Here is an 11,057-nt window from a genome sequence, read left to right as displayed (position 1 = left end):
GCAACATGAGCATTTGTTCTGTAGCATAAATTTGCCCTTTATATAAATAATGCCGTAGGCAACAAATGGGGGATTGCTTACTGATTCTAAATTTGGAATGCAATGAATGGACATAGATACAAGAAAACAAAATGCTAGGAGCAGCATAGAAGGGAAGCTTCGAACCTACTACTTATGAAAGAAATTCAAACTTGTGAATAAGTTTATACCTTTCCATTATCAGTATCAATGTTTCTAACAGGTCCTGTGAACCATTTCCTTGCATCCAACACCCACCAAAGCATTATCAGACCCAAACCTACACTCAAAGCAACAGGTGCATAATTGAATGTATCCCAACTAATTGGGTAGTAAGTGGGGAGGAGGAAGACTGAACAGGTATAACAAATCCACAGGAAGGCAACAAAGCAAATTGGCCTTCTTGCTTTCCCCAAATAAAATGGCCCGGGTTTGAAGTTCTTCTCGGCCATTACCATTCTTGCAAAGATTGGAACTGCATATCCTCCTACCCATCCAATTGTACATATGGAAGTTATTGCAGTGAAGACTACATTAACTTTCAGGATTGGAAGTCCAAGCAGAATGCTGATGGCTGCACAGAGCCAAACTGCATTGGAAGGAACTTTGTGTTTTGGGTGCAATTTTTGCCATATGGATGAAAATGGAATCCCTTTGTCTCTTGATAGAGCATATACCTGAAAATACCCTAAACCGTAAACAACTTTTTTGGTGGTGCCAGACCAAACAGACTACTTCTGTAAATCTAGAATTAAGGTGCTGTTCTCAGCAAGTGAATGTATAAATGCTGTTTTAGGAGTAAAAAGGAAAAGTCTATTTACCACTCTGGCAGCACTAGTAGTAATTGAAAGCCCGCCAAAGAAGAATGAACCCCAAATGATGAACAGAAAAATGATTGCTCCAGCAGAACTATTGTACCTCCCATGAAAAGCATCATAGAGTATTTGAGCTGGCACAAACGTTCCAGCAGTCTCATTGGTCGTATCATATAGGTAGCTAAAATCCTGAGTGAAAAGTCGCAGAAAAAGTATCAGTTTAATAATATTCCAACTATAAAAAGCACTTACAACAATCGATTTATGCTTTAATCGAATTCCATGAAAGATCGTTATACCAGAAAAAGAAAAACTGCACAAAGACTGAGGGAAGGATTGCCAGAATAAAGAATACAATGACTATTTTCACTGCTAGGGGTTGAAATGGTTAGTGCAAACTCTAAAAACTCTACTAGTTTCTGCCATTGCATCGGCAGACTATGGAACTATACAAGTCTACTACACATGTGAAATTAATTTTTCACTAGGGACAAATTAACATTTGACTTCATTTTGTGCACTTTCAAAACAGAGGAATGAAGGCACTCTGCACACTAATTAGCAGAAGCCTTAAAAGTAATTTGGATTCTCAAATAGGTGCCTGCTCTACCAGAATTGCACTAAAATTAGACTTTGCGTCTTACCTGAATGCTGAAAGTAAGGGCCAAGATGTATGCCCACCCAAACACTGATATGATACCAATGCTAGATAGAATAGCAATAGGACCATTCTTGTCTGCACCTTTGGTTTCTTCTGTCAGATGTGCTGCAGCATCATATCCATATAATGAATACTGACTAACAAGAAATGATAGAATCACTGCATAAGGCTTGCTTGATATCCCAGTTCTCTCAGGGGCCACGTTGAAATTTGTGAACACATATGATGCAGACTGTGTAGTCAGTGCTACAAGGGGAAGCGTTATCACAATAACCGTCCCCCCAATGACCTGCCAAACAAAAAATTGCAAGCAATATTTTATATCAGAGAGAATTATAATCCACATCGCTGCTTTAGTCCATGGTAGATAAAGCGAAACTGAATGAACAAGTAACGTAAATGAGGCATACTGCAAATATCCATGGAAGGCAGGTTGGAAATATTGAAATGGGTTCAACATTCATAGCACCTTTTTTTTCTCCATCTATGTGCATTTTTTGAGTGCTTTCTAAACAGGCCTTGAATTAGTTGATGATTAACTATAATTACACCCACGCATCGTACATGATATATGATACTTAAGGTAAGTAAACACATTTTACACACACCTGCCTAGGGAGGAAGTGTTGAGGTTCAGCAATTGAAACCAATGTAGTTTCTCTTTTGTAAATGTGGTTTACATATACATATGTAGACGTATCCTAATTTGGACCCACTGCATTTGGCTTGGAATGAAAAAACCAAAGGGTTCATAGTTTTCTAAATTTTCTCTTCATCCACTTAGTAGGGAGTATGAACTTTCTGTACATGTACAAAAACAACACACTTAATGGGAATATGTAAACCCTCCATAGAGTTTATTCATAAAGGTAGAATTAGCACCTTTTGACATTAACAGAGTATCAATCACAGTACAAAATACTCACTTAAAACAGAATCATAATATACCACTTTCCCACAAAAAACTATGAAAAAAAGCAGGCAAGAAACCAAAAGATGATTTTACCTGCCACCATATTGATATTATGTCAATAAACGCAATTACTTCTAGTGCAAATGTGTTGAGAAATGCCCATATAAGAGTGAGGCCAATGTACATGCATAAGAACAACCATTTTGGTGCAAGATAGCCTCCATCCTTATTTGTTCCAGTGCACAATAAAATGATACTTTGCAGTGTTTGTGATCCTGCATATGCCTTTCAAATCAAGTTTAAAGTGTTTAGGTCAAAATTCAACATATATATATATACATATCACTAATTTCTTCTTTCAAAATGAAAAGATTAGTACCTGAGTACCGATGCCGGCAATGAGCCCTATGCTCTCAAGCCAAGCACAGCACCATGATGCCAATGGACCCCATTTGGGGCCAGCTAAATGGGCAGCCCAGAAGTAAAGAGAACCTGTAGTCTGTTTCACAACGAGGAAGTAAGTTGTCTAGGACTTAAAACTTTTCAGTGACGAAAGGCATCTCTTGCTATATCCCTAAGAGAGAAAAGTCAACAACTTAATTTACTGCCTCTAAAATCTAAAAGTGCAAGCAAAATATGGCTGGAATAAAAATTTATTATATTCATCTTGTAGCAGGGAATGATTTCCATTCTCCCGCAACTGTTGTTCTAGTATGATAATCCTCTTAACATGTTTCTTAATTAAACTAATAATTCATTTTTGTCATATTAAACATGCTTATTCAATAACGAACAACGGTTAGAATTTGAAGCGCAGAATGGGATGAAAGAATCTCCATCTCCATGGTAGTATATTGAGAGTAAAAGTAGGATAGGTGAACACATACTCGACAATATATAAAAAGGAATTAGAAGTGAGAAGTGGCGAACCGGGAAAGAGGAGCAGATCTCTGCCATGGCAATTCCTACAAACCAGGTGAAAAATGATACCACCACCCATCCCCACACAAGGCTTGCAGGACCTGCATATGCAAGGCTTGAACCATACAAGGGAGTAATTCCAGTGAAAAGTGTCATCGTGGAGAATGATATTGCAAGAGTTTTGAACAGAGTCTGCAGAAAATGAAGTATCCAATCCACAAAGCTCAAGTTAATATGATAATAAAACATAACATGAAATCAAATAAAAAATTACCTACCATCTCTCTTCTGAGTTCTTGCTTGTAACCAAGCTCATTAAGGCGCTTTTCTCCTGAATCCATCTCTTGGATTCTTGATGCATCTACTTGGTTGTGTACCATTTTAGCTCAAAATTAAATTAGCAGCTTATAAATATGCAACTGGGTTTTATACAACAAAGAGAGAGAGAGAGAGAGAGAGAGAGAGAGACAAGCAAAGTAGCGTAAACCTTGTATTCAATGCCACTTTAGTCTTTTTAAAGGTTTACAAGACTTTAGGTGATGATGCACGTAAGCCTTAAACAGTCGGCATGTTTGAAAATCGTCATTAAACAATTGAACACATAAAATAACGGCCCAATTTTAAATTTTCTCATGCTCTCCCCATTCCCCAGCTCACATTCACATTTCTATTCTCTCTGTGTCTCCCTCTGTACTCAACATCCTACACCCCCTACCCCGTCTGACTTTTCTAATTTTCCATTCCTCAAACAGGTCGATAATTTTCTTTCTCCTTAATAGTTATTGGGTTTACTGTTTTATTGGATGTCATGTGTGAACAAAATTACTTGACTTTGTCTGAGCAAAACTATTTGACTGCTTCTACATTTTCTGTCAAAAGTTTGACATTTTTGTTTATGGAAATAAAAACAAATGTAACCCAACGACCCAGAGAGAGAGAGAGAGAGAGAGAGAGAGAGAGATTCAATGACATTGGGAACAAGAAAATTAGATACTTTCTTCTCATTGAATATTCTGGGAAATATTTAAATGGAATGGGGATCCAGATACGTACAGTATCTTCCTGTGGGAGGTGGGCTTTGGAATTTTCTATGCAGAAAGTCGCACAAGCAAAGGCTAGCATTGCGCAAAGCTTAATAATATAAATATACAATAGCATTGCATTGCATTGCATGGCTTCCTTCCTTGCCGCCCCTATTTCAACGCCTAGATATATGCTTCCAACTTTATTCAATCCTTCTCATGTTATTCTCGTCTTTTTGTGTGTTTTTTTATTTATAAATCTAATCTGTTGACCCAATCTGCTTGCGATAAGACAATCCAATCAAACCATTCCAAGTATATTTCATGCTTTTTGGTGTCTAGAAATTTGAAACATTCACTTTTTAGTTGAGATATTTATACTCATTCTTAGCACTAAAATTATAAATAAATCTTATACAATTTAATTTCTATAAACAAACCCAAGAAAAAACCTAAAAAATAACATCTGGTCCTATTAAATTTAATTTTAATTATTAAATTACTTTGATGCCCTATTGAGTGTTTTGGGTTTTTTTTATGTAGTTTTGGGGTTGGATTTGTTTTAAGTAATCAATGGCAGTTTTGTAATTTAAAAAAAGTTAAAAGCCTTTTTGTTATATTGTAAATGGATTTTGAGTGTGTTTCTAAAGTCCATTTCATATATGATTTTTTTTATTTATAATTTGAGCTCCAATATTGGGTATAATAGTGAATCTCCCTTTTTAGTTTTTCTCATGTACTTGATTCCAAGAAAAATCTGTGATTGGTTTTGATTTGATGATAATTTTTTTATGTTTCAATACTTTTTAATTGAATAAAAAAATTTATTTTCCCATCCAATGCATCAACCCCTCTGACTTCTTCGGCCATTGTTTGGCTCTGTGAGTTTTCTGAGTTTTGGAGAGGACACAAGAAGGGAGGCCGGGGGTAAAAAACTTACTGAATTTGGGAGAGGACTTGAGAAGGAAAGATGGGTGAAAAACGAAGAGGACGTTTGCTACTTCTACACATCGCACTGTGCTGCTGTACCGGCAATGACATTGAGGTAGTAGAAGGGGAGAAGGCAATGGCTCTCTGTGGTCTTGTGGTTCCTTGTTGGTCCATGCCTTGGAGATTGGAAATAAAGGGAAGGCCGCATTACTTTCATTGTGGTTTCAACTCTCACAATATCACCTTGATCTCTTTCAAAGTAAGTTGAAGACAAACATTACTTGAGCTTATGCAGAGGCAAGAATAGTAAAGTAGTCATGATGGAAGAAAGTGCAGTGATATTATGTCAAAGGTGCTGCATCGAAGGAATGAAGAACTTGTTCTAGCATTATTCTTGTATTTGAGCTAAGAGGACTCTCTGGTTTGTCCGAGTGAGTGATATTGACAAGGTATAGCTTCTTTGAGGCCACAAATGCAGCCGAAAAGATCCTCTTCATCCCTCCTCTTGTGCTATCAACCTCATACTCGAACTCGTATACTTGTAGGCCACCCTGGCCTGGTCTCTCTGCAAATCCAATAACCACAGCATCTTTTGTACTTTCCTGTGTATGAACAGAGAGGTTTAACAAGACAATTATAAATTTTAATATTTCGAAAATAAGAGAAGTGATACTTTTCATAATAAAGAAAAAAGGAAAAAAAAAAATATACTGTAAGCTCAATCCGGTGATATTCATCCAAAGTTGTGATGATACAATTGGGAATATCAGAACATTATTATACTGAGGTTGCACATACATAACTTATAATATTCCTTCAATCAAAACTTCCATTATTACGCTCAAACCCTCAACTTCAATTAGCCTTTCAGTGATAAAAGATAGCAGCAGCAACAATTAATCTCAGGTCATAATAGAATGGGCGCATCCAAATTACAACAAACAATTCATGTGGCGTATTAGACACTTAAGAAGAATATACTAGTACTACAGACCGTTCGGGTCATATCATTCAGAAGAGAAGAAGTAAAATTTCAGTCATCTGTGACTATCTTGAACTTATTTATTTTGATATAAGGCCACTGTCTTGAACCTACATTACATACAAGCATACATGAATTCATGGTTGCATGCACAAGCTATTTTCTGTTGGCAATGTATTTTAAAGGATTATGCAGAAAGAGTTTAATAGAAGCATGTGCTAGTAAGAAATAAAGAAATCTAGTGATAATTATGTCTGCAGGCATGTAGCTGCAGTGTTCTTTGTAATCATCTTTGTCTTTCTGACTTTGATTTGCAGATCAAAGTCATGAAGGAGATGTACTTGACTGAACTAAGTAAAACACGTATTGCTACTGAACTTTAGCAGGTATGTAATCACTTCACTTCTTTCCTCATAAACTTCTTGTTCAAAGTTTACCATTAAGCAGCCATTCCTTTAATTTGATCTCCTTTTAAATTATTGCAGCCATGTTGTCTACACGGGATTGTTACCACAACAGCAATGCTATTAACATTATTTGGTACAAAGTCCTGTTACTTTTTATATTGCTGTTGTTTTGCTTACTCATGTCCGTTGCTCTTTCTATTTGCCAGCATTTCTTGAGTCCACAGTCCATACATACATGCATACATATTATATTAGCGTACTTTCACACAATGACCCGTGGGAAGAATTCCGGGATCTGCCACTGTCAGTAAGTGGCATACTATAAACCAACATATAAACTGTTCTTAGATTTACAAAGAAACAAATTTGGTTTACTGAAATGCCTAACTTAACTGAATTCCATGGCAACTCTGCATCCTTAAACACACCCCCCACCCCACCCCAAAAAATAATATTTCTTTTCTTCATATAGCAAATCATTTTCTGCTCCTAGCCCTAGTTTGCTAAGAACAAGAAAGATATTCTCCTAGTGAACCAAGCATAAAAGATACAAAAGGCCACAATAGGCATAATCTTTATCCATAAACAAAATGCCACAGTCTAAAAAAAAAAAACACAGAAAGAAAACAAAATGCTGGCATTGGTGGTTTATTCATTGATGCAAATTTTCTTTGAACCAAAATTCCCACTTATATTAAAAAAAGAAGATAATAATAGCAAACACACATTCAAGGGAAGCATTTTCACCTTGCGCCTTTCAGCTTGTATAAGCTTATCAGCCACAAATTGAGGACTGCCAAACTCTCCAAGGCTCGTAAGACGAACTGGGTTCACCACAACACCAATACTGTTGCTTCCGTTATTTGCCTCTTCAAACAGAGCAGTTGCCCCTGCTTTTTCGACCTGCCCATCCATAAGCAGCCATTTTCATCCACACAAAATCCACTTATACAGACTGAAACTGAAAGCAATACATTAATAATCACAGAGAGTGACAGAGGGCAATAAAGATACAAGCTTGAACTTCTGGTTCACCTTTATCCAAGAGGAGGGCCGGAGGAGAGTGAAACCCTCCTTGGAATCTGTGTACCTCTGAAGCTCCAAGTCTTGAGCGAGAATGGCCTTTTGCAAGTTTGGCAAAAACCCATTTAAGAAAATAGCGACAATTGAGAGGCCGAGGTCTCTCTTGGTCAAACAAGGTGATGATGGTGTTTCTCTTGGAGGATGAAGATGAGTGTGTCTTTGGACTGCTCTGGGAATTGAATTTGAGAATTTCAAAGGATTGTGGTTCGAGAGCGCAAAGCAATTGCAAATGCGCAAAGCCATCACTTTACTATACTTTACCAGTGGACGAGATGATCCAAGAAGATGACATCTTACATCTTTACATCCACAAAAGAAAGAAATTCCATATCGATATCGACCCACTTAAGTGGTGTCGTTTTGGCGGAAAGTGAATTCCGAAAATGGCGTCGTTTTGGCTCGTCTCTCGCGCTTCGCGTAGGTTTCTGAAAGCGAAACCTTCACTCTCTCTCTCCCGCACCCTATTCGCAGTTTCTACTTCCCAACCAACCACCGCCACCACCACCACCACCACCACCTCGAAAAATTCTAACCCTAACGCTTATCCCAACGGAACCCAGTTGGGCCCATTCACTCAGAGGCACAGTTGGACTCCCAGTTGCGTTGAATTTGATCTGAGACTCGTAGCCCACATCTCCAGCTCGTCTTCAACTACAGGCGCCAAGAAGGACGGAAATCAGGGCAGCAATGACGTCAAGGTTGAAGTTGAGGCTTCTTGGATCGACTTGTATTTGCCGAGACAAGCTCGCCCTTATGCGAAGCTCGCTCGCCTCGACAGGCCCATTGGCACTTGGTTGCTCGCTTGGCCTTGTATGTGGTAACCGACTCTTACTTCAACTTTTTAAACTTTGGTTTGTCCACTGCATTGTTTGGTTTGACGGAAAGAGAAGGACATGGTTGTTGGTGCAGGTCAATAACATTGGCTGCAAGCCCAGGACACCTTCCTGATATTAAGATGATGACACTATTTGGATGTGGGGCTCTGCTCTTAAGGGGCGCTGGATGCACCATAAACGATCTCCTTGACCGGGATATTGATACCATGGTAATGTCCACTGGGCCTTTGCAGTTTATTTCATTGCCTGTTTTGTTTTCTATCTTGTGGTTGTGAACTTGTGAGTGCCTTTCCTTTTCACTCCAGGTAGAACGTACAAAATTGCGGCCAGTTGCAAGTGGTCTTTTGACCCCTTTTCAGGGGATTTGTTTTCTTGGATTTCAATTGCTTTTGGGTCTTGGAATTCTCCTTCAACTGAATAATTATAGGTTAGTTTACTTTGTATATCTGCCCTTGCATCAGTGGCTTTTTTAGTTAATAAATCTGGTTAAACCAATATTATCTGCAAGCACATGAACCTCTGTTTACTTCATTGGAATTGACAGCCGCGTTTTGGGGGCTTCATCATTGTTGCTAGTTTTCTCCTATCCTCTCATGAAGAGGTTGACATTTTGGGTAATTAAACCTCCGGTTTCTTAACGTACCCTCAAGTTTTCTTCTATTTTTAACTTTGATGTGAAACCCCATGACAGTTGACTAATTAATTGTTAAATGCTTTCACGTTTGGTGCAGCCTCAAGCCTATCTAGGTTTGACCTTTAATTGGGGAGCTTTATTAGGATGGGCTGCAGTTAAAGGAAGCATTGATCCAGCTATAGTGCTCCCATTGTACCTTTCTGGAGTTTGCTGGACACTTGTGTATGATACGATATACGCACATCAGGTAAAGCAAATATGTCACTGTAGTACTCACATGGTCAGAAGTAGTAGTCTCCAAGATTTGTGTGTGATGAAACTATGGAATATGTAGTAATAAGAGAACTATTTCATGCAATCCAACAAATGATGTTTCTGACTGTACTTGCAGGATAAGGAAGATGATCTGAAAGTAGGTGTTAAGTCTACTGCATTGAGATTTGGTGATTCAACTAAGGAGTGGATTACTGGGTTTGGAATTATGTGCATCAGCAGTCTTGCCCTCAGTGGATATAATGCTGAAATTGGTTTTGTTTCCTCCTTTATTTTTGTTTTGTTTGTTTTTTTTTTTAATAATTATTTTTTCTTTTACCATTATTGGAAATTCAATCCAATTCTTTTTCCTTCTGCCACATGCTCACACCAATCTTTCAACTATGGAGCAGGGTGGCCATACTATGCATTTTTGGCAGCTGCATCTGGACAATTAGCTTGGCAGATATGGACTGCCGACCTTTCATCCCGGGTTGATTGCAACAGAAAGTGCGTATTTTTCGTGATATGATCTTGATTTCAAGTAATCATAGAGATTAAATAGGCATACTGCATCAATGTTAATTTTGCCATACTGCATATTTCTCCAATCAAAGAGAAACAAAAAAGGTAAATATTGAAAAAAATATAAGTTGGAGGATTTCATACACTAGGGAAGGAAAAGCTCATTTAGGTTTAAGATTTCTTTACTTTGTTTTGCCTTGAACATGATCAGCTTGCCTCAGCATTTGCTCTTGTCTTGGTTCCAGATTTGTGTCGAACAAGTGGTTTGGTGCTATTATTTTCAGTGGAATCCTCTTTGGAAAACTTTCATCATAGGGGTAAGGTTACTTTTGGAGTAGTTACTTCCAACCTTGGGGTACTCCTATCATGGGCTATGTCTTGAATCAAGTTGATATGATTTATGGGATAAGAAGGTAGAGAGGAGCGCGAGCGAGAGAAAGCAAATTCTAAAAGAAGAGAATGAGATGGCCATGCCATTTAGCTTTTGTCAAGGTCGTGACACTGTCTCCATCTCTGTGTCTATTTGTTTTGGCTCTTCCCAGTTCACAGAGTGGAATTTGGATCCAACTTTTGGCAACGACCTTCGTCTTTATGCGGTTCACAGAATAGTCAATAATTCTACTTCAGCGGAGAAGAACGACGCAGTAGTTTTTTTTTCTTGATCTGGGTAATTTTGTTTTCCTTAATTGATCAGTAACTTCATTTATTGTTTTACTTGTAAGTATGAAATTATTGTTAATGAGTATTGCAGTTCTTGGTAAGTATGAAATTTGATTTACAACTTTGTTAGCTTCAAAACCTAAACCCATAATAGTGTGGAGCTGATCCGGTTGCTAATTAGCATTTGTTGAGGTTAATTTGCTTTTTAAAAAAAGAGAAGAGGAAGCTTTGGCTTTCTTGTTCAATAGCAGGGAAAAAGCCCATCTCAAAACTTACTGATATACACAAGGGAATTACATTATGTAGAGGGAAACTCTTTCCATGTAAGTAATTTACATGAGGAAAAAAGCACAAGGATGATAAGCATATCAAAACTACAGTTGTAATAACCTCAAAAA

At 37.8% G+C, this 11,057-nt stretch overlaps 3 protein-coding genes across 6 annotated transcripts; 1 reads left to right on the top strand and 2 right to left on the bottom strand.

The window, feature by feature from the left end:
* Positions 1 to 6: 6 nt before the first annotated feature.
* LOC110745788 (amino-acid permease BAT1 homolog) lies at positions 7 to 5,602 on the bottom strand. 2 transcript variants are annotated; one of them, XM_088252170.1, is made up of 8 exons: positions 5,291 to 5,602; positions 3,607 to 3,689; positions 3,338 to 3,520; positions 2,787 to 2,906; positions 2,501 to 2,692; positions 1,478 to 1,783; positions 840 to 1,022; positions 7 to 695 (listed from the first exon to the last, which is right to left on the bottom strand). In XM_088252170.1, exons 2-8 carry the CDS (start codon positions 3,667 to 3,669, stop codon positions 204 to 206), a joined length of 1,539 nt encoding a protein of 512 aa, XP_088108296.1. In that variant the 5' UTR covers positions 3,670 to 3,689; positions 5,291 to 5,602; the 3' UTR covers positions 7 to 203. The 2 variants fall into 2 exon arrangements, with proteins under 2 accessions (XP_088108296.1, XP_021801622.1); XM_021945930.2 differs by having other exon boundaries at positions 3,607 to 5,448.
* LOC110745790 (Photosystem II reaction center PsbP family protein) lies at positions 5,602 to 7,995 on the bottom strand. Its single transcript, XM_021945934.2, has 3 exons — positions 7,705 to 7,995; positions 7,417 to 7,572; positions 5,602 to 5,882 (listed from the first exon to the last, which is right to left on the bottom strand). Exons 1-3 carry the CDS (start codon positions 7,993 to 7,995, stop codon positions 5,622 to 5,624), a joined length of 708 nt encoding a protein of 235 aa, XP_021801626.2. The 3' UTR covers positions 5,602 to 5,621.
* A 140-nt stretch (positions 7,996 to 8,135) lies between these two features.
* Positions 8,136 to 10,760, top strand: LOC110745789 (4-hydroxybenzoate polyprenyltransferase, mitochondrial-like). Of its 3 annotated transcripts, none has more exons than XM_021945931.2 (8): positions 8,136 to 8,569; positions 8,662 to 8,797; positions 8,894 to 9,015; positions 9,133 to 9,202; positions 9,320 to 9,469; positions 9,614 to 9,749; positions 9,888 to 9,984; positions 10,245 to 10,760. In XM_021945931.2, exons 1-8 carry the CDS (start codon positions 8,136 to 8,138, stop codon positions 10,312 to 10,314), a joined length of 1,215 nt encoding a protein of 404 aa, XP_021801623.2. In that variant the 3' UTR covers positions 10,315 to 10,760. The 3 variants fall into 3 exon arrangements, with proteins under 3 accessions (XP_021801623.2, XP_088108298.1, XP_088108297.1); XM_088252172.1 differs by having other exon boundaries at positions 9,614 to 9,984; positions 10,245 to 10,316; positions 10,413 to 10,760; XM_088252171.1 differs by having other exon boundaries at positions 9,614 to 9,984.
* Positions 10,761 to 11,057: the final 297 nt, after the last annotated feature.

This window comes from Prunus avium, chromosome 4, assembly GCF_965620075.1.
Source record: "Prunus avium chromosome 4, drPruAviu1.hap1.1, whole genome shotgun sequence".
NCBI classification, from domain to species: Eukaryota; Viridiplantae; Streptophyta; class Magnoliopsida; order Rosales; family Rosaceae; genus Prunus; species Prunus avium.
This window is presented reverse-complemented; position numbering and strand designations above follow the sequence as displayed.

Coding starts and splice junctions, on each gene's coding strand:
- LOC110745788 (XM_021945930.2), bottom strand. CDS start 3,708: ATGGTACACAACCAAGTAGATGCATCAAGAATCCAAGAGATGGATTCA. Junction 2,693..2,786: donor TTGCCGGCATCGGTACTCAG/GTACTAATCTTT, acceptor TTGATTTGAAAG/GCATATGCAGGATCACAAAC. Junction 1,784..2,500: donor TAATATCAATATGGTGGCAG/GTAAAATCATCT, acceptor TTTGTTTGGCAG/GTCATTGGGGGGACGGTTAT.
- LOC110745790 (XM_021945934.2), bottom strand. CDS start 7,995: ATGGCTTTGCGCATTTGCAATTGCTTTGCGCTCTCGAACCACAATCCT. Junction 7,573..7,704: donor GGCCCTCCTCTTGGATAAAG/GTGAACCAGAAG, acceptor ATGGATGGGCAG/GTCGAAAAAGCAGGGGCAAC. Junction 5,883..7,416: donor TACAAGCTGAAAGGCGCAAG/GTGAAAATGCTT, acceptor GTTCATACACAG/GAAAGTACAAAAGATGCTGT.
- LOC110745789 (XM_088252172.1), top strand. CDS start 8,136: ATGGCGTCGTTTTGGCTCGTCTCTCGCGCTTCGCGTAGGTTTCTGAAA. Junction 8,570..8,661: donor CTCGCTTGGCCTTGTATGTG/GTAACCGACTCT, acceptor TTGTTGGTGCAG/GTCAATAACATTGGCTGCAA. Junction 9,203..9,319: donor TGAAGAGGTTGACATTTTGG/GTAATTAAACCT, acceptor CGTTTGGTGCAG/CCTCAAGCCTATCTAGGTTT.